This window comes from Arvicola amphibius, chromosome 6 (genome assembly GCF_903992535.2).
Source record: "Arvicola amphibius chromosome 6, mArvAmp1.2, whole genome shotgun sequence".
Classification (NCBI taxonomy): Eukaryota; Metazoa; Chordata; class Mammalia; order Rodentia; family Cricetidae; genus Arvicola; species Arvicola amphibius.
In genome coordinates this window covers 23976340-23998387 of record NC_052052.2, presented here as the reverse complement: position 1 = coordinate 23998387, position 22048 = coordinate 23976340, and the positions used below count along the sequence as shown (strand labels likewise).

The 22048-nt window shown below is 49.3% G+C and overlaps 1 protein-coding gene across 1 annotated transcript in view; it reads left to right on the top strand.

Moving 5' to 3' along the window:
- Nucleotides 1-22048, top strand: part of Csmd2 (CUB and Sushi multiple domains 2) — a 551269-nt gene that overhangs the window by 333632 nt on the left and 195589 nt on the right. Inside the window, exon 13 of the mRNA XM_038333470.1 lies at nt 3646-3828. Within this exon, the coding sequence (XP_038189398.1) occupies nt 3646-3828 (183 nt within the window). The remainder of the gene's footprint in view (nt 1-3645; nt 3829-22048) is intronic.

Genomic DNA, 22048 nt, shown 5'->3' with positions numbered 1-22048 from the left:
TGTAGGGAACCAGGGTGCGAGAAAATTTAGAAGAACAGCCAAAGCGAAGGTTCCTGTTGGAGATAGGAGAAGTGAGGGAGGCATATATGGGTTCTGATGCCTCTCTTTCACCCTCCAAGAAACCTCCCCACGCATACGTGACTGTGAATTCTCCCAGAACAGGGTTCAGAGGTCAGGCAGCTCTGGATCTTCAGTGCTTACTGAGCCTGGCACTTGACAGTTTCTGCATACATATCTGGTCTCTCTTGTGCATTGTACCAGATATCTACTCTGCTTCCAGCGGAGTGCGAGGTACTCAGAGGTCCGTGATACCTGATCAACCCAGGTCTGCTTTCATAGGGCTTACTTCCAGGGATGCTGGGGCAACGAGAGGTAAGGGGACCGTGAGGCTAGGATGAGCAAAGTTGTCCAGTTGGGGACTCAGCTTGTCCCTGATGCCCAACAAGGTAGGAGATGCCAGGTGGGTAATCCTGGCCCCCTTTCCCTACTGTTCTTTACCAGTGTCTAGGACAGTAGCCGGTAGAACAATTCTTGAATGCAAGGATGAGTAGCTACAAGGGGTAACCGGCACCATAAGGAGAAAGAGTGCAATGCCAAAGAAAGGAGAGCGGGTGACATCTAAGGTATAGGCTGGGGAGTGTCTGGGAGGGGGTGACCTGAGGAGAGCATATGAAAAGCAGAAGGGGAAGTTCTAGCATGGGTTGGGGCACCATAAAGTAAGGAACAGACATACACAGCATGGCTCACTGGAAGGACAGTAGAGAGGGGTCCAGGTTGGGCATCCCAACCGCCATCCCAGCTGCCTCCAAGTGGTTTCCCTTCTCGGAGCACATCAAAGGGCTCAGAATCAAGAGGAGCACACGATGCAGTCCCTTCTGTGCAGACATTGGCATAAAAGAGGATTCCAGTTTAGTGTCCGAAATTGAAAAGCCTGAGAAGACGGGGAGCAACCTGAGAGTCTAGCATGGAGGGTAGGGCTGGAACTGCCAGGCAGGGGAAAGCAAATAAGGCCAGTCCCCATGGAACCCATGCAATGCTGACACCTTACACACAGACATCTGAAACCCCCTGGCTTGCATTCAGTGGGCCAAAGGAGGCAGGGCGTACACACTAACACGGTGAAATTGGGTTAAACCAGATGATAGGAAATTGCAAGTCTTACTTTTCTCCAAGCCAAAATTGAATTTATCTGTTTGTAATTCTGGATGCTGACATCAGACATGGTTGGCCTCTGGCCGGGGGGGGAGGGGGGACTTTTCGCCAGGCAAGAAACCTCCATGGGAAGGCTCTGCCTTGCGTTACTACGTTCTCAGTCCAATGGTGGACTCAAGGCGAAGGCCCACCGAAGCCCGTTAGCTCCCCAATTCCCAACCCCAAAAGCCCCATTCCACATCGTCCCACCTCCAGATCTGAGTTCTTTAGGGAGCCCTTCCCTCGACACCTGACCCTCCTTGAGGTCAGCATTGCCATCATCTTCTCCAGGGCGAACAGCTCCTTCCCTCTCCTTCCCTCACACTTGATGACCATCACGTTGGAGGGGGCTTGTGAGCTCCATTTCCTTACCCACCCCGTGGTCTTCTCCTTGGATGTCCCATGGCCTCCAGCTCCTGCTCCCTCATCATCACTGCCCCCCACCCCTTACCCCAAGTCTTGCCATTTCCTTGTCTCTCTCATCCCCATCTTCCCACTTCTTCCCAGAAGTGAACCTTGTCTTCAGCTTTGTCGAAATCTAGGATCATGCCACCTGCTCTGGGGTCCTTTGTCCCTTGGATCTTCCTACTGGTCAGCCCCCTTGCTCCCATTGCTTATCTTTTCCTCGAACATCTCCATCCCACCCTTAGCTCCTGCTCTTCAGATCCCTTTGCCACAGGGGGGCTTCTTCCTGTCCTTCAGATGAGTGGAGCTCTGGAATCTGAAGCAAACTCCCACTTCCTTGGAAGGATTCAGGGTGGTGCCATCCCTGTCCCTCAGCATGCACAAAGCCAGCTGCAAGGAAACATGTATTTATAGTCCAGCCAGTGTGTGTGTGTGTGTGTGTGTGTGTGTGTGTGTGTGTGTGTGTGTAGTATGAGGCAGGGACAATTGAGATTTGGGTGAACTGACCTGACTTGTACTGGAGATCCCTTGGTAGTATTCTCGCATGGTCATACTGATCCCTACTTTCAACGATCCCTGATGTTTGACTTGGAAGACACACACACACACACACACACACACACACACACGGTCCCTGCACAGCATCCTTTGTCCTGCCTCCTTTCAGCGGTTTGGGGGATAATATGAACTATGAAGGCGACAGTCAGGAGCCACTGAGCCTTTACTGCTCCGATCAGCGCAGAGAAACAGCTCACAGCAGGAAAGCTTTTGCAGAATCACAGTGACTTCTGGAGACCTGGGCTACTGACCACCCATCATGCATCCACTGAAAAGGCAGGTCCTTTCTTCCTGAGAGTCCTTGAAAGCTGTCCAACTCTTCCGGGGTGACTCCAAGCCCTGTTTTTCCAAACCTCGGGTCTCTTGCTGTCTCTTTCCACTGTCTGACACTTTCTCAATGGCTTCCTGTCCCCTAGTAGGCCATCTTCCTCCCGAGATGGAGCTCCTCCCCCCCTCACAGCACAGAGAAGAGCAAAAGGTGACTCAGGAACCTCTAAAGGCACAGCCAGGGCAGACTCCTTACCCGAAGCCCCTGGGCCCTGGCTGACTCCCAGAGTAGAGCCCATCTCCTAGGGCTGAGACAGGCTGACTCACCAATTGGCTCGAGCAAACTTTAAGTGTACTTAATGAGTCGTTTGTTTCTTTTTATCTGCTACTGTCTCAAACTGAATCTACAAAATATATGTATCTTGAAAGTGCTTCTGAGTCGGAAGGCAGCCAGCATTGATTCCCACTTACTCTGGTTTGCAAGGAGGACAGATTTCACAGGGCCACTGCTTCTTGCCTATGCTCACCCGCCTTCACCTCTCAGACGGACCTTTCTGAAAATCTCCCCAGCAGTGTTCACAGTCAGACCCAAAGTGCAACTCGGGCAGAATGTCTCCAAACGCTGGGATATACTGGCTCCTGGATTGGTGCATGACAGGAGGCAGTCAGAGGATGGGAGAGTTATTTTGTCTTACAATGTCTTGGATAGTGCCCACCTTGATGGTACTCCAGCCGTGGAACTCAAGTCAAATAGAACCAGAGGCAGATGTCTCTCAAGGCTCCCTCTCAGCAACCGACTTCTGTTAGCCAGGGTACTGTCCCCAAAGTTCCGCAACCTCCCCAAGCAATACCAACCAGATGGGGGACTCCCAAGAGTTCAAACATAGGAGCCTCCAAGAGAAAGTTCATACCCAAGACTGTAACATCCACCTTTCATGAACGATAATATCCAAGTATCTGGGATACAATGTGTGGACACAGAGTCACGGGCATGTGAGAACTGAAGGCTCTCTCATCTTAGGGCACCGTCTTACAGGATGTATGAATCCCATGCCTTGACTCATGGTGGGAGGGTAACAGAGCATGCCCTAGGGACCCTATGCCTCCAGAGCAGATGTAAAGTCTTCTCTCTCTCTCTCTCTCTCTCTCTCTCTCTCTCTCTCTCTCTCTCTCTCTCTCTCTCTCTCTCTCTCATCTCTCTTTTTTTGTTTTCTTGTTTTTCAGAGATCGAACAGGGCAGTTGTGGAGACCCTGGCATACCTGCCTACGGCCGGAGAGAAGGCTCTCGCTTTCGCCATGGTGACACACTCAAGTTTGAATGTCAACCTGCCTTTGAGCTGGTGGGGCAGAAATCAATCACGTGCCAAAAGAATAACCAGTGGTCAGCTAAGAAGCCAGGCTGTGTGTGTAAGTGAGCAGGGGTGGCCACGGATGGGCTCCCCAGAGAGGCAGACTAGATCCCTAGCTAAGGCCCTGTCTTTGAAAACCTCCAGTGGGTACCCACAGCTCCTTCTGAGTGGTTTCTCTTATTCCTAGGAAGGTGGCTATCTGGGTTCCCACATCTAATGTAGGCTCCAGCTCTTGACCTTTGGAGACCTTCTTTGATAGAGCAGAACCTTTGATGGTAATCCTTAAAGCAAATCAGAGATCACTGAGCATGGCCCTTGAAGGTCAGAGCAAGACATCCCTCCTTATTCTTGTCACCACTGTGACACCATGCATTGTGGGCTTGAAGATGGCTCTAAGATGGCAGATGGTGTACCAGCCTTGGTGTGCTCCAAGGATCTGAGGCTATGATCGCTGCCTCGTGTGTGGCTTTAGGGAGGGAGGAGGGCTCCAGCTGTCCTTGCATGGCTGATCTTTTGGGGAGGAGAGTGGAATCTGTTCCATGGAGATACTCAAGGAAGCCCACCATCTTTCTTCTTGTATGTGGCTGACATACTTTGCGGCGTCATGGACATCAGGAGTCACTAGTCACAGTGAGAGTCTAAGTGTGAGGGGCTGTTGTGGCAAGGGGAAGCCGCACAGCCGGTGTCGGGAGGTCTGAGGTTCTAACTTCTCTGGTTGTCACCTCTTCTTGTCCTGGCTCTCAACACTCAACTCCTCCGGCTCTTTCTTTGAAATCTCAGGGAAGGGCACTTGGCCTGATCCTCCGATCCTCTGCCCACCTTAGCGGGCATCTTAGGACCTCTGAACACTGTATGCCACAGGCTGAGAGCCCCTGGGGACTGGGGGTGGGAGAACCTAGGAGACAGTTGACATTCCTGCAATGAAAGTGGGCCGGTGAGCTGGGTCATACCACAGTGATTATACTGCTCAAACTGAAAATAATTACTTTGTCTGACAAAGCGTTTTCTATGTCTGATAAGTTTATGCAAAAAATTCTTCAGAGGTTTAAAGATCAAATCACTCTTAGATACACATGGGATCACTCTTAGTGAAAAAAGAAGTCAAATTGCATGGTGTCTGCCCAGCTCTGCTCGCGATGTAGATGGGAAAGAGCAGACTGTCAGTGTTGGCACCACTGAGTGCGAGGAGCCGTGGGGATGCAAGGCTCAGGGATAGTTAGCAGGGACAGCTCAGAGTAAGCAACCCAAAGTTCTGACAGCACAGTTGAACCGAGCTAGGCAACAGGGAGCAGAGTAGGCCATGCCGCCTCTCAGATCCTACCTGAGATGGAAAGGCCCAGGTAATAGGCTTCCCCCAGGCAGCATGGAGCTTAATTTTTGAAATTTATCTTGATAAAATGAAGCAGGAAACACTGAAAGAAACTGATATTTCATGGGTAGGAACCTGGGAGGCTCAAACTCGGAAGGAGATCCAGCTCCTGGACTCCGCAAGCCAAAACAAAACGTGGTTAGCAAGGGGAAGGGTGGCGGTAACCACTGGAGGCCTCTGGGAAGGTACTTGATACTGTGCTTCGGGGGAGTGGCTCTAGAAAGTTTTTCTAGAACCTTCTCTAAGGGCTGAACCTCTTGAAGTGCTGCCCTGCAGGCCCTTCATCTCCAGAAGCGGCGTGCTGAACTCTGTTTACAAATAGCTGAGAGGAGGAGGACTGGGCTCTACTGGCAACCGTGGGTCCAGCCTGTGCTCTCTGTTGTTTGGAGCAGGGGTGAAGGACCCAGGGCTTATTAATAAGAACCACAAAGCAGGCACTCTGGGCAGCTGGCATGACATGCTCTCAGGAAAGTTCTAAGATACAAGAGGACAGTGTATTCTTCAGTCACTCCCATCAGTTACTGTGTCTGCTCGCTCGGGTCTAGAGGAACACAGCTTGAGACCCAGTGAGGTCGGCGTGAGTGAAGGAGGGCAGGCCTAACCAGCTCCCCCCTCAGAGCAAGGCCCTCTTTGTACCTCATGAGCACAAGGGACTGCCCTCTGTCTGCTGTCTTGACGAATCCCCAGTCTCTAAGCTCCTGCTTCCACGGGCCCTGGCTTTGCCCTTGGGGAGCTCAAGGTCTGGCAATGAAAGAACAACCATGAGATTACTCAAAGATCAATATCTAGAGACCCAGTTCTTGCCTCTAGCTAAGCTTCCCAAGTGCAGCCAGGGCATCTTCTTTCTCTCCAGGTATTCTCTGACCCAACAGGATAGCTCCCTATTCTCCACGGTAGCCCCACATTCTCACTTCCCAGAGTCTACCTCTCCAGGGTCATGGATGGCCAAAGATAACTGTAGCACGAGAGGCCCCCACACTTTCCATGGCGAATGCTTGGAAACTCATCCACAAACTGGGTCATCACAGCGCAGGTCAGACTTTGACTGAGAGATGTTCCTGCTTCCCACTCTAGATCAAACACTCCATAGTTTCTGATCAATAGAAACGGGACAGGGTCTATAAATGTCCATAAAACTATAACGTAGTGAAGTTGCCTGTCTGTAGCATAGAGTGTTCCTTACACATACACACAAAAGCACCCCCGGCAGAAGGCTCATCTGGAGACTCACCCCCACATTCGTCACAGCACACATCCACACGGCACTTAGTCAAACAGTGTTCCTCTTACTATCAGAGGAGGTAGAAAGGGACCAGGGAAAGTCTTTTTGCTGGCTGAAATGTCTTAGAATGGTTGTTCAGAGTGGTGTGAAACATTTCCTTCAAAGCAGCTCCTTCCTGGGGCGCTGTCCTGCCAGGTCCAGACCACTCCACCTTCACACTGCAGAGCACTTGCTGCAGTGAGCAGCAGCTTCAGCATGGCTCCCCGGCTGCTGAGATGCCCTCGTAGTGGTGGGTGCTCCGCGGACCATCTCCTCCCCTCCCCCCCCCCCCCACCCCGGTCTAGGGTTGCAGCAGGGTGATGCCTCTCGCGTTGAAGGGCTCCAGCTGAGCACACGGAGCCAGCTCCTTTATTTTAGCTCTCTTGGCCTCCTCAGTCAGCCCACCTTCCCAGGGACCCCTGCTCCACATCAGCCCAGAGTAGAAGCACTCTCTATCCAGTCAGCCGTGCTGACTGTCTGCCCCCAGCCAAGTGTCAGGCTCAGGACTTCTGCCTGTTCTCTTCCATCTCTGCTTAGGGAGTTGTTCACTGTAGCTGTCCTGGGAACAGAGCTGTGGCAAGGAAACCTGTATACCTTTCAGAATCTCTGTTTTAGCATCATCTTTACTAGAGATGCCCTTCTGTGCATCTTTAGGCAGACAGTCAGTCATTGCCTTTCCAGAGAGACAGTGGGAAGGAAGATACAAACAACTCTGAGGGTGGTTTGCATAGTCCTTGATGCTTTGTTGACAGGCTAGCGGAGCACTTCACACTTCATAAGGAAGGCAGGAAACCAATTATCAGTCCATTAGCAGCCACTTTCCAAAGAAGTTGCCAAACAGCTTTCGCCAGAGCCTGGCCAGGAGCACAGCCCATCTCCTGAAGCCCATAAGAGCTGGTGAATCCTAATTGAGGCCGTCTTAATGTATAGGGTGCATGTGTGAAATGAGAAGGAGGGGCCTCCTGGGATGTATGCAGTTCGAATTATGCATCAAGAGCAGAGTCATGAGGGTTCATCCAGGGAGAATGCAACCCTTGGGTACTCGAGAAGATCCCACAGAGGATGCTCCGATTGAGCTTGGCTTTAAAGATAGGAAAGAGGGAAAGACAGGGTTACTATGCAAAACAGCCCTCTCCTGGCATCTGCCTGTCCTTTCCTCAGTTTGCGCCCAATCCCCCATCCCACCTCCATGCTAAAGAAAGGACTGGTCTGGATCATGGGGCCATCATAATGAAGACTTTTCAGCCTGTTAGGTTAGTTACTCCTGATTTTTCAGGTCCTTATCCCAGAGAATTGTCATGTCTTGTAGATTTCTTTGGCAGCATCTCTGTCCTCTGCCACACTGAACACCAGTGCCACACACTCCACACACCAGCTGGGACAGCCAAGATCTTCTCTAGACACTGGCAGACATCCCTTGGTGGCAAACCTATCCCAGATAAAGACCCATGCCCTTGGGTAGCTTAGTCTTGTCTCAAGGCATACCCTACCTTTTGGGGGGCTGTGGTTAAAGTCTGAAGCATCCTGACAATGAGGGAGCATGTGGCAGGGAGGAGGCTGGTTTTGTGTTTCCTTGTTTCATGCTGTTGGGAAGATGTGACCCTTCCTCACAGTGTTACAGAGTGTTTCTTCCTTCTGATTATAGATGAGAAAAAGCAAGTTAAAGGGTGGGAAATGTACTCACTTGGAGGCTATGCAGCCATCACACAATTCCCAGCATCTGAGGGCTCGACTGAGGAGCAGGGACAAATACTTAGGATAACGTCCAAGGCTGGGTTTCCCAGGAGGTAACTGCTGGGTACGGAGTGCAGCGCATCCATGAAGGATAGGTCCTGGGGGAGCAGCACTGGGCCCCTTTCCTCACCTCCGCTTCCCATTCCTTCCATCGGTCACTTTTCCATCCATCTTCATGTTCTGAACAGCTCTCCGTGTCCTACGTCAGTGGACCAGCGGGCATGTCTGTTCCCAGTCGCGTTCTAAACTGGAGCACCCTGGCGGTGACTGCTTTCGCTGAAGGGTGACCTCGGCCCATACCACCTGCTGCAATATCCAGAAGGACAAAACCCAATGCAAGACTTTAGTACAGTCTAGAATTTTTTTACACTTTTGTAAATGGGATGATTTAAATACAATTTTCAAAATTTAAATAAAGCATTCTCAATCTCCCTCCCCTAAGTGAAAAGCCATTTCACACGGATCAACAACTGAAGGTTGTTCTTCCCTTCCCTTCTTGCCTTGCTGGTGGTCTCAATCATGTTGGGCGTACCATTTTGCATGCTATGTTTCAAAGTCCACACCACGTTGTATCTCTTACCAGGCAGCTATGTGTCTTTCACGCTTACTGTTTCTAAACCCATGGCATGGTCTGTCTGGTGAACGGGCCAAGCCTCATGATACCATTTATGTTCAATTGTTTTATCTATGACTATAATGAAAATCTTCATGCATGTGACTTCCTGTGATCAGACCAATAGATGAACATCTATATAACTCTCTATGAGTATACGCTGTTGTGTGACTCTCCAGACCCCAAGTATCATTCATACCCACTTATAATGCCAGTAGCAAAATCTATAAGCTTAAGTTTGCTAAATGTGTGGTCTTCCCATCCAGAAATGTGGCATCTCATTCGGGGCTCATCTGCCTTCACATTTTCAGAGAGAACAACTTCGTGTCTTTCCTCCTATAGGTGAAATATGCAATAGCTTGTCACCTTTAACAGCCTCATTATACCTCCATATTTGTGTGGCCTTTGTAGATGTGAGAATTTAATAACTATATATTGAATGGACCCTATAGCATTTATCAGTTGATTGCTGGGAACTCCCAAGATTATGGTAAGGGCTGTGAACCCAGGAGTAAGGGGGACAGGGCTTGACCCCCAGAAACTCTCTCCGTGGAAGACAGACCCAATTATGTGAATTGAAGTTGTCCCTGTAGGTCAGATTTTTTTTTCAAACAGGGATCTTGGTGAGGCAGGCCTACTTAGACTGCCTCTGTGTGAGTCTCATTTACTAGACTATGTATAGCAGTCACTGACACAGATGCAGACTACAGCGGCCCTCTCGTCCCAGAGCAGATGGGACGTCATCCCCGTTAGAAGACCTGACTTTAGAATGCAGGGGCAGAATAGGGACCGTGATGGAAAAGAAAGCATCAGCGTCGTGGAGTCCCAGAGGACCCATGGCACATGTGTAGACCTGTGCAAAGGGGGGACGTCCCATGGACACACACATACAAATGCAAGCACCTGAATGAATTTGGGCACACATAAGCACATGCCTGTTCATCTATGCACACACATGTGCATATCAGCATACATCTGTATGGAAGCACACATGCATACACGCATGCACACCTATGTACAAATGCACATGCACACACATGCTTATTAATGTTGATTTGCACACACCTGCACGCACATACACACTCATGCATTGAACCTGGGTGCTTATTGTCTGCAGTGTTTCCTAGAGCGGAAGGCTGCTGTAGGCACATGTGACTGAGGGGCAGTGGGATCCAATGGCAGTGAACTCTGGCAAGAGCTTTGGACTCCTTTTTGGAGAAGGTATGAAAGAGTTGTCTGGGGGATCCTGGAATTTCCATCTTGGTCACTAGATAAGAGCACCAGCCCTGGATCCAGCCTGACAGAGGACAGTCCTGGGCCCTCGTGTGCGGTCTCAGGAGGCTGCCGTTTTCCTTTGCAGGAGGAAGGCGCTCATTCTGTTGTGTGGAGTGAAGCCCCGCGCGGCCTTTACTCCACACTCTACCAATCTTCATTGTCTTTGTGTTTGGCTGTTTTGTGTTGTAAAGTTGTTTTACATCCCCATGTAGACGAATTCCCCAATATTTGTGGTTTCTTTCCAAAGCTGACAGAGTTATCACTCTGTCATGGATCCGAGAGACGGTCTGTCCTATTTTTAGCTATTTGTCGGAGGTTGGATTTTAAGCTGTAATCATTAATCCATCTGGAGTTTATTTGGATGAGTGTGTAATATTGTCCAAACTCTTAGGCAGTCTTCCAACTTAATTTTTAAGTAATTCTCTTCCCTTGTGATCTGAGGGAGATAGATTGTTTCCTCATGCTCTGAATCCTCAAATGTAGTTAAGGCTCTTTCCTAGGCCAGCCTTTGTTCCGCTACTCTGTGTCTATCTCGGCCCTGGTATTGAATAATTTTAATTGTTGTTTTATAATATGTTTTAATATCTAGAACAGCTAAAAAAAAACGACTCCTTCCTCCCTTAATTATTTTCTCTTTCAGAGTAGTCATTGTTATTCGCATCTGTTTGTTGTTCAAGATTAATTTTAGAATCACTTTGTCAGAATAAAAATAAAAGCCTACTGGGATTTTGTGTGTGCGCGCCTGTTAAACTATAAATTAACTTGAAGAAAATAGACACTTTCCTAATACACAGCTTCGCACCTAGACACTGGCATGTCTCTTTTGCTTCTTCTTCTTCTTGCATTTGTCTAAATATAACAGCTCTGTTGTTTGCTATATCCAGGCCACATCCATGGCTCCTTACCTGTCTTCTTACTGGCAAGTGCTTTGAGCACAACATTGCCTGCCTCTGCACCATACCCCATGCCCAGACGACACAGCCTACCTGTGCCCCATGCCAAGATAACCCACCTACCTCTGTACTGTGCACCATGCCCAGATGAAGTTTACCCTTTATTGTTCCCAACTGACTGTAGCCAGCACATGGTATTCCCTGTAAAGATACAATCCCCAAATTTCCCATTTCAAACTGCCTTTCCCTTGGCCCAGAAAAGATGATCACAATAGCAGGAGCCCTCAGAAATTGCATTTTTCAAATGCTCAGAGCCAGGGTTGGGATGGCCAGGATCTGAAAGTGTCAGCCTCTGTGTGGGGTATAACTCTCCCGAGAATCTCTGTGATGGGGCAAGAGCTGCCATGAGGGCTGTATGAGCTTCCTCAGCTCAAGGAAACGTCCTCATCCCTCAAGGCTTCCATCAAGGTCCCACTGACCTCAGAGGACCTGAGGAAATAAGCCAGGAGCTTCAGGAGTTCTGGAGTACCCCTCCCTCTATCATCTGGTCCTCAAAAACTTGGCCACTAAGAACCTGTGGCCTGGCCTTGCTAGAGGTATGCGGAGTGGGGAATGCCTTGTAGGCTGGCGATATGTAGAGTGGGCCACCAGAGATTCAGGACGTGCGATGTCTGTTTGTCACAGCGTGGGAAATGGGCATGGGGGCCGTGGCTGTGAAGCACCGTGATGCCCTGGGGTCAACCTGGATAAGGCACGACAGAGCTGAGAAAGTCCAAGGTTGAAGGAATTGACTCTGGGTAAAAAGCTGGCTCACGCTGGTCACCGCCAGCATTGTGAAGGAGTCAACACTGTCAGACCAGGCCAGATCTGTGTTGGAATAGGCGCTATGGGGAGAGGAGACTTCTGGGTAATAGAGTCTACCCCTGCAGCTTGTATCCGTTACCAGGCAGGAGCTACAGTCACAGAAAAGTATATTGCCGAGAGCAGAAACTGAGAAGTCAAGAACCAGCTCAAGGGCCCCAGTGCTGGCTGGGACATGGCACTGAGGAAGGATCATCAAGAGAGGGATAGTCAGAGAGCCTGTGGGTAAGTTGTGCTCTCCCACACACACCAGATGCCAACTCTGGAACCGTCTTACACCTCAGTCACTGACTTGTAGGAACGGAATAGTCTAGTCAGTGTAAGCTTGGCTTAGAATCTGGCTCTACATAGTAGATCTGTGAGACGTAGGTACAGAGCCGGCCAGGGGCAGAACAGGCAAAGGCTCTTGGTGGATGCTCCCTGCATGCGTTCTATTAGAATGGCCAACGAGGTAGCATCAGGCCGGTATGGATCCTGCATCTATCTCTTGTTACACTCTCTACTCTTCTTTGGAGGCGGGGATTGTTTGTTTGTTTAAATAAATACTTTGTGGGTTAAAGAGGTGTCTGGGGTGGCTCTGTTCAGTCTAAAACAGACCCAAACCCGGCTCATGTTTAACATCATGCATGGACATTTTAAAACACAAAATTCCTGGCCTCGTTCTCAGAAATTTCTTGTTCGCTGAACCCAGGAATTATAGTTCTAGAATGTTCCTATGTGATCTAAATATTAAGATTCCTGAAGCACTAACGTGAAATACCTAGTGTGTGTCAGCCACCTAGGGATTTTTATGACGTTTTCTGAGCTGTTTGGTCACATGCCGAGATGGCAGTTTGTGAGGTGGGCACCGTGGGCACATGAAGTGATATATTATGATCGGACATTGGGACTGGCTTGGCGTCAGCTGTCATAGTGGTCACAGTTTCCTGGAGTCTATGGACTGTTAGCTGCACGTTGGTATCCTAGCAAGGACAGGGTGAACAGCGCCATGCTTGGACCTCACATCTTGCAGGGGTTTTCGGCTTTCCTCTCGTTTCAATGTAGCAGGATGGTTGCCAAGGGTCTCTGCTCACTGAGTGCTGTGCTGAAAGGGGGCGTAGAGGGGATGCTTCTCCCATGGTCCTCCAGGAGCCCTTGGTTGTTTGGTGAGCACACGCTTTTATGACAAAGCAATCTCCAAATTAATTGCACCAATATATATGTTGTCACCAGGAAGAGAGGAAGCATGTCGTAGTTAGCTGCAAAGCTTCCAAAGTCTTCTCTGAAGATTATGGCACAGTGATAATCCATTCCAATCCCAGAATCCATCCAGAACTAAAGTGAGAACCCGGCTGAATCCAAATCCTGGTCTAGACTTTTAGGAAGGAGCGTCTGGGTGCAACAGGGACTGGGGAACTAATCAGGCTGTGGTATCTAGCCATGCGCAGTCACCTGGCCTGGCCGCACAATGGGCTAGCACCGTCAACTCCCACTTGTCCCTCCCGCTGTGAGAGCAAGCCAGCAGGCACTCTCCTCTCTGTCAGATGCCCAGAGGTTTGGGTGTGCCTTCTTCTCCTTGAGCTCCCCCGCGTCTGACTCAGAGAGCTGTGGAGGCATCTGCCAAGCTTCCTAGGCCAGCATTTGTTCTCGCAGCTTCTGTGTTGGGACTGGAGTTTGAGGCTCTGTTAGTGCCCCCTCCCTGTTCTTTGAGCCCCTCGGAGAATTCGTCATCAGCCTGGGATCTAAGTGCAGCCTTCCTGGTTGTGGGTTTCTCCAGGCTCTGTGGTGCTCAGGAAGGTTTGACTCGCCTGTCTGTGGGAGCCTCGTGTTTATGCTTGTCCCTCCAGCTCTCAAGTATAACGGTCATCCTATAGAGTGGTCACGGGATGGAGTTTCCGGAGCAGGGCTGCTAGCTCTCCCACTCTGTGTGAACTCCGGTGAGGCTTCACAGAGGACTTACAGTAAAAGACTCCTCAAGCTGTGTGTTCCTCTGTGTGCCCGTCTTTTGGGGGTAAATGCACTTCCATGTGATCATGCTAAATGACCCTCCGTGTTCTTCGCCGGTCTTCACTGGGTGGCAGCTTGAGGCATGACTCGGTGAGGTTGTCTCTGGACCCCACGAGGGTACCCTGCCGAAACTACCTTGGGGAACATGTCAGACTATGACAGAGCTCAGCTCTTGGGGATGACAGACCTGAAGGCCTGACAGCCACAGGAACCCGGGCTTACGGCACCATTTGGGCTGTTGGAAATGTAGCTACATTGAATTCTTCTGAGTTCAGGAGACAGCATAGATTGGTATTTTCTCCGCCCTGATCCTGGGCCTGCCTTCCCAGGATAATAGGAACGAAAGCTAACTCTAGAAGGACCCCGAAAGGCCAGCTGGCACCTGCTCATGGAACAAAGATATAAAACAGAGTCACCCCGAGTTCTTAAAGGTTGGGCACAGTAGCTGTGGTCAGAGGTGAGACACGCTTGTGAGCAGCCATTGCTGGGGACATAGAAGAACTGGGTACTATGCTTCATCCCATGTGTCTCAGTTGCTCGGAATCGCACTGGAGACTCTAGGCTCAGAACACAAGCCGCTCCAGTCCAGGTTATGTAGTCCATCACCCCAAGGAAGCTGACAGGGCGTCCTTTACATCACAGTGCGCCACCTGTAAGTAGGTCCATCTGGAATCTTCTAGGTATGGATTGACCATGGAGGAGTGTTAAAACCCTGGGTTTGAGGTCTGGCTTGGTAGAGGCTATGTTACAGGGAGGGTGGGAGACCTGTGTCTCTTTTTGCCTTGCTTGGGCAATCTTGGTTGAGACCAGCAGAGATGCTGAGAGAAAGTGTGAGGGGAGACCCTGCCTTGAGCCACAGACCTAGGTCACACTTCTTGTTTCAAACGTCAGCAGGAACCGAATTCACCGTCCTAAGCAGCAGGCACGGTCTGTCCTTTGCGGCCAGGCCCCACTGCACTGAGTCTCTACAATAGAGCTATGGCTTACAAGTCATTGGTCTGTTCTTATACATGTAAAAACAGATTCAGTCGGTGTAAATTGCAAACCTCTCCTCCCAGACCCTCAGCAGGAAAGCTGACACCTGAACCCACATTGTTTAGGGCTCACAAGCTCCACGTAATTTTCCAAAGAAGTCGTGGCCTGCTTTCAAGCTTAAAACTGAGACCCCGGAGTTCAGACTCAGTTACTTAGCCAGGCATACTGATCAAGGGGCCTTCTGCGTGCTTCGTCTCACGAGCTGCCGGAACTCGCCATCTTAGCTGGTAGCACGAAGCCTCAGCCAGCATCTGGAAACCGTGAATAGAGGAGTTGGGGGGGGGCGGCTGGCTATGCTGGGGGACTGGAGGCGAGGCTAAGTACTCGACTGACCGGGTGGGCTGGATTGTGCAGATGTGACAAGAAGCTGCCCGACTTCAGAATATCCCCAGATCATACCCTAGAGGTGGTGTTGATAAGGGACACGTGTTCGATAGATAGCAAGAACCTAGCCGATCTCAAAGGAACCCCGGGAACAAAGGGCGAGAACCTGATTGCCAGACCCGACTGGAAAAGCTTCAGTGTAGGGCTGGGCGAGTGAGGAGCATGGACCAGAACAGTGCTGCTACATGATGAAGGGTAACTGGTGACCGGGGTCAGAGGGGTCAAGGGGGGTGGGGTGCCTGTATACCCCAGTTTGCTCAGGAGAAATCCCGGTACCTTCTGTTCTAGGTACCACCTTTTCATTGTTTTTAAGTTTTGTAGCCATGACTCAGCTGACTCTGTGCCATGCAGACAATTTGGATGCCAAGGGATATCCTGAGCATGAAGGGCTAGGAACCAATTGCAATGACCCCCCTTTTCCCTCTCTCCCTCGCTCCTTGCCCATCTTTCCCTCAGAACACTTTCTTTGCCCTTGAATGTCCTCACAGCACGGCCCCTCCTCACCATCCCTCCTCCGTATCCTCCCGAAGGCCTTCTCTAGCCACCTTCCCATTACCATTTACTCCCTTCAGACCCTTCCAGCTTTACCTGTGGCCTCACCAGTCCCCAAACCGCCATGTCCTGCGACCGTCAGTGTCTCAAGGTCCATGAGGGTTGTATACGAACCCTGGTTCTGTTGGGCCCCCGTGTGGCATCTCATTCAGGGACCAGCCTATGCAGAGAGTGTGCTGTTCTCACAGCGGGAGGCAATCATGGGATAAACCACTCCCCACCCCCACCCCACTCTGTTTGTAAATGTCTGGGTCATGTTCGTGCACAGTTCCTTGTTCTAAAGCCCATCACAGGCCCAAGCCAAGGTCAGTTACAATCAACCAGACTGTAGAGTAGGGGTGGGGAGAAGAGCTAGCACCGTCCATTACAAAATACAGCGATTGCCGCATTAAATGGAGGGCAGAGCCATGTGTGTCTTGGCCACTGTTGTCTCCCCAGTGATAACCGTGCTGCTCATGGGTAGTGAGTCTCGGCCGCTGTTTCCCTTATAGTGACTGTTAGTGGTGTTGCTATGGGTGTCATGATACAGATGGAGCCAATAAGGCAGGAGTGGGAGTGGATCCTTGGGAGATCCTTGGCCATCTGGAGCCTATGAGAGCAGAATTTTACTCCCTGGGCCTCAATCTGCTGGGGTTGTAGCTATGGATGTCATAGCCATAGGGTTGGTAAGCCTGATCTACAGACTCCATGGCTACAGTTAGGGAAAGGTAAGTGTGGAGTGGGCAGGGCCCACATCACTCTCCGGAAATGGTGCTTAATGTTTTACAGGTGAACAAGAGAAAAAGAACACTCTAGAAAATGGAAATAGCCTGGAGGGGAAAAAAACAGATACAGGGCGAGCAAGGGTGAGCTTTACACATTTGTAGAGCTGCCATTTCTAAGGTCTGTCTGGAATGTGGGACTTACTCGGGCAGGAGGATGAGGATCAAAGTGTTTGGCTTTTCACTGTTGTGAGTCTTGCGCCCTTTGAAGAGTCTAGACCTCATCCTCCAAGCAGCAGGGAGTCTTTAGAGCACTCCAAACAAGCATGGCACAGAACAGTTTGAGGTATCCAACAGTTTGGGTGATCCAGATGGCGCCAGCACGGAGGGTGGATTGCAAAGGGAGCAAGGCCTAAAGTTTGAGAGTGGAGCAGGGCAGCATGGGCAGGGGGCTCGACCTCTGGGGGTGTGATAAAGATGCGACAGATACAAGAGACACTGAAACGAAGCAGTAGGAGAAAGTGCCTCACTGATGGGCTAAGGCAGTGGTTCTCCATCTTCCTAATGCTGTGATCCTTTAATACGTATGGTTCCTCATATTGTGGTGACCCCAACCATAAAGTTATTTTCATTGCTACTTCGTAACCATAATTTTGCTACTTTTATGAATCGTATTGTAAATATATGATATGCATACTCTCTGATATCCAAACTCTGTAAAGGGCCATTCAACCCCAAGGGGTCATGACCCACAAGTTGGAAACCACTGAACTGTTCCATAAGGGAGAAGGCACTAGTATGTTTCACTTGGGCCTCTGGAGTCATTCACAGAGGGAAGGCCTGAAGGAGACTTTGGGAAATGATACAGATTTGGTTCTGGCTGCCATTTGAGGTGCCAGTGGCTTGCCTGGTAGAGACGCGTGACTGGCAGTTCAGAGCTGTGTCTGCAGTGTGAGTGTTTCTTCGTTCCAGAGAGATCTTTTAGGTCCTTGCATCTGGGAGAACCAGGAGTCTACTTTGGGGCCCACTTCATTCAGTTCCTGTAATCCAGACCCAACTCCCTCCTATGACCCTTCAGTCCTTTGTCATCCTCTGCAGCTCACCCCGTCCCTTTTCCCACCACCACACGCTGCTGTTCTGGAGTCCCCTGTCCCTCCCATATGCCACACGCATTCCCCTCTGCCCTCCGGGCCTTTGCACCTACCGTTCTTTCTGGCTGGAGTAATCTTCCTGGGGACATCTGGCTCCTCAGCTTCAGGCCACCACCTTGGTCCTCCTTACTGAGAGCTCCCTGTCTTACTCCGTTCATTCCTATCCCTTTGGCCCAGTCCTGTGCTCTTTGTCCCTTATTAGGAGGTAACCATCCCTGGGGGTAAGGACTTGATAAAACATCTTTATAACTGCTAAGCCAGTCTGGAGGACAGTGGGCGGCATTCAGCAGGTGCCACCACTCCACTGAAACTCGAGCTCGGTAGCGGCATTGCGGAGACCACATCTTATGAGAGAGGCCTGTCTCGAAGGGATAGGTTAGGAGTCACGGATACAGCAGGCTACCCCAGGAATGGGGAACATTAACCCTGAGCACTACAAGGTACCAGAGTGAGGTGGGAGGGGGGACTTCCCAGTAGGAAGGTGCAGTCGGATGGAGAAGTCAGACCTGCAAGAGTGTGGAGTTGATAGCCGAAGGGCAGAGTTTCAGAAACAAGGGAAGAAAACGCTCCATGAGCGGGGATGCCAATGGCCAAACCCTACCTAGCCAAGCAGTAGGACCTGAACTGAAAAATAAAAGCAAATGGAAAACCTTGAGTTGGATTTGTAACTTTAGAGTAAGATTATGGCAAATCTGAACTGATGGGACACCCCGTGTGCTCAGGAAATACATAGCCAGAACTGTACGCTCTGGGCGGCTCCTCTTCCAATGTGCGTATTTCTAAAGGCATCTCTGCTATTCTCAGGGGGAACAAAGGCTGAAGTTGGTCTTACAATAAAGATGAGCCCCGCCAGGTGCCTGGCACATCGCCGGAGAACTTTGCACAGCCTCTTGGGAGCTAACAAAGTTGGGTGATATCTTTCAGCAATCTCCAACACCAGAAACGGTATCAAGGAAACTTGAGGGACACATTAGCATCCGCTGACTGCTGGGGATGTTGCTCAGTTGGTAGAGCGCTTGGCTAGAATATATGAGGTCCTGGGTTCAATCCCCAGCACCACATAAACCAGGCAAGGGCATATACACCTGTAGTCTTGACACTAAGGAGGCTGAGGGAGGGATCAGTTCAAGACCATCCTTAGCTACATAGCAAGTTCCGGACCAAGGCTAGATGAGGCTTTCTCTTTAAAATTAAATAAAATCATAGATACATTTATTATATGTGTGCATTTACACATATACACATATATGTATATACATACATATATGTGTATATGTGTGTGCTTATGTATATATTATATTTATATACTATCTATCTATCTATCTATCTATATATATATATATATATAAATAAAGCAAAAAGAACCAGGAGCATTTGTAAGACTCCTGCTTGCAGCTCAGCCACACTATCAATCAACAGAGATGGCCTCAGTTTGCTGATCCAGAGACATACAACGAAGCAAGGAGGCTCTGATGGGGTCACTTGTGCTCTGGTGAGCATTGCTGCAGAGAATCATCCAAGCAGGCAAATTGGCATTGCTGTAAGTTCACGGTTACCCATTTCAGCCAGGCCTGCAACCGTGCCCAGCAATCCATCTGTGTTCTCTACTAGATTGTGGAAACTGCCGAGAGCATTCTCTGCTTCCCTAAGCCCACCCCAACCCTTCCAGTGTCCTTGAGGATGACCTTGCCTTCCCAGCAACACACTCAACTTCTAACGCTAAAGACACCAAGGCCACAGCTCCGTAGAGGCCTCACCTTTCCATCCTTGCCTCCTTTGGCATGAGATGATCTGGCATTTTTCTCATCAAAACATCGCTATAGATTATACATCAAGAAAGATGTATGGCCGGGAGAGAGGGCTCAGCCGTTCAGATCGCATCTGCTCTTGTATCGGACCCAGGTCCAATTACCAGAATCCACATCAGGTGGCTCACAGCCACCTGTAACTCCAGCTCCAGGGGATCCAATGTCTCGGAACTCTGTGGACACCTGCATGCGTGCACATACTCTCCCCCACACATATATGTAATTAAAAATTAAGATTAAAAAAGACTTAACAGACCCACACTTAGGCTTGAGGTTTCAAGACCTTCAAATACATTTAGTGTCACCACAAATAAAAAAATAAACAAAGCAATGCAACTCAAGGGCCTGGGAACATAGCTCTGAGGAGCAATTGCTTAGCATGCGTGACATGCTGAATTGAGTGTCCCTACCCCTCCCCCCCATGTCACACAAAATGTATGATGGTGCAGGTTTGGAATTCCAGGACTGGGGAGTTGGAAAGAGGAAGAGGAGGATCAGAAAGTCAGGGCAACCCCCTGACAAATGCTGAGTTTGAAGCCAGCCTGATCCACACGAGACTGTCTCAAAGAAGTGAAGCATTCCTCCTCCTGGAGGCTGTCTCATCCAAATGACTTTGCTCTGTTTCTCCTTTTTGCTTGGAGCTGCACACCTCAGCCCTGACAGCCCTTCTTGGTGTGTGTGTGTGTGTGTGTGTGTGTGTGTGCGCGCGCACTTGCGCGCATAGTCCTATGCTAATGTTCTTGTACGGTGGTGCAATAGCTGGAATTTAGCATTTTTGTGTTCTGTAATAATGTACATTTTTCTGTCTCCTCACTGGCTGGCTTTATTCTTTTGTGAGTTGCCTTTTCACTTCCATGGCCAGTAGTTCTGTTCGAAATCTCTCTTATTGACCTGTGGTTCTTTGTATCTGAAGTGCAGTGAATGCTGGGTTGTGATAGCAGGCTTGGATTTTCCCCTCCGTTTGTTCCTCACCGGTTAGCTTTTGTTTATCGTCTTTTTTGAAAGGCAAAAGTATTCCGTTTCTTCGGTATGAAGTAATAATTGTTCCTTATGATGTCTGACTTTGGAATGAGGCTCAGAAATTACTCTCCCATCTCGGAACTTAACACAAATCTTCCTTATATTATTTACCTCTAGATGGGCACAGCCATGCCCTCTCTGCTTTCGGTTTTCTCAGGCCTCTCAGGATAACAAAATCATCTTCCTCAACACCTACATCTGCAAGCAGGGTCTGCTTATATTTTCTTCTAGTGTTTCTGTGATGCACAGAGATCCAGGCCTGCTTTTTTCAACAACTGGTTAACTCTTTGTCTTGACACCTTGCCTTCTTGAAAATGCCCCCGCTGGCGTGCTCCGTTCCTGCACTCCTCTGTGTGTGGACTTGCTTCATCCAGTTACAGGGCTCTCTCATTTGTAATCAACTCATATAGATTTTTTTCCATTGTAGCTTTATAACAAGTGTTAATACATTAAATAATTTAGTGTTTGCTTGGCAAGCCTTCCCTTCACTGGGGGGGAATCGGGTGTCGTTTGTGGCTGAGAACCAGGCTGATGGAATTCAAATCAGGTGTCGTTTGTGGCTGAGAACCAGGCTAATGGAATTCATCATCCCAGCCCCATTAGGGAAGGCTGTGTGACGATGAGCGGGCTACTTGAGCTCTCAGCCTCAGTTTATGTGTCTGTAAAATGGGATAATTCCTAACTTGTCCCCCTCAGTGATTGCTGTTCTTAAGGAAGTGATAACACTCCGGGCATGCCAACTAGTACCTCATATGCCACCAGCACTCTTCTCAGAGAGCTTGGCTACTCGATCCATTTATTAACAGGCAAAACATTTTAGTAAGTTCCAGAATAAATAAGCAGTGTGGATCTTACCTGGAAGTGGGTTTACTTTATACCATGATATAGGATAATTGTAGCCTGGGCCATGTTACCTCTTTCTAAACTGGAGGATTGTTTCTCTGATTTGTTCCTGCCTGTATGCATGTGGGGGGAGGGGGGAGAGGGCTTGCATTTAATATCTGGACCAGGGTTGTGGTGTTCAGGGGCTGAGTATGAGCTGCTGGCAGCTTTACATCTATCTGGCCATGGGAGGAGGTGGGAATGGATCTGCGCAGCATCCCAACATTGTCATGGAAATCATTTATCAGGGTGAATTTGAACTGCCTGGATATTACTAATGCCTCTGTCACTGTGAAGCATTGCCCTTGAAATGGCCCCGCCCATTCAGCGGTTCCCAAACTCCTTCAGGTTTTTCCTTCAGATTCCCGTTTGTCTGGGAGATCCCCACCGTTGTATCACAGCTGTGTGTACTAATATGTTGACTACTATCTTTTGTGGTTAGATTATCACCTTAATTTTATTAGAGCTTTCTCTTTCATTTTTTAGCTATGTGTGTGTTTGTGTGTGTGTGTGTGTGTGTGTGTGTGTGTGTGTACACTTGCACATATGCATGCATAGGATCATACGAACATACAGAATACTCTATTTTTGGAGAACAACGACCAGAAATTTTTCTCTTTATCTCTTCAGAAGCCAGCCATTTCTTCCTGCTCTCAACTCTTCTGAATGTATTCTCCTTCTCCCTGTGATTCTGTTTACTTGCTCTCTTTGTAACTCTTCCGATGTAAATCTTCACTTCCCTTTTAGTTCTTT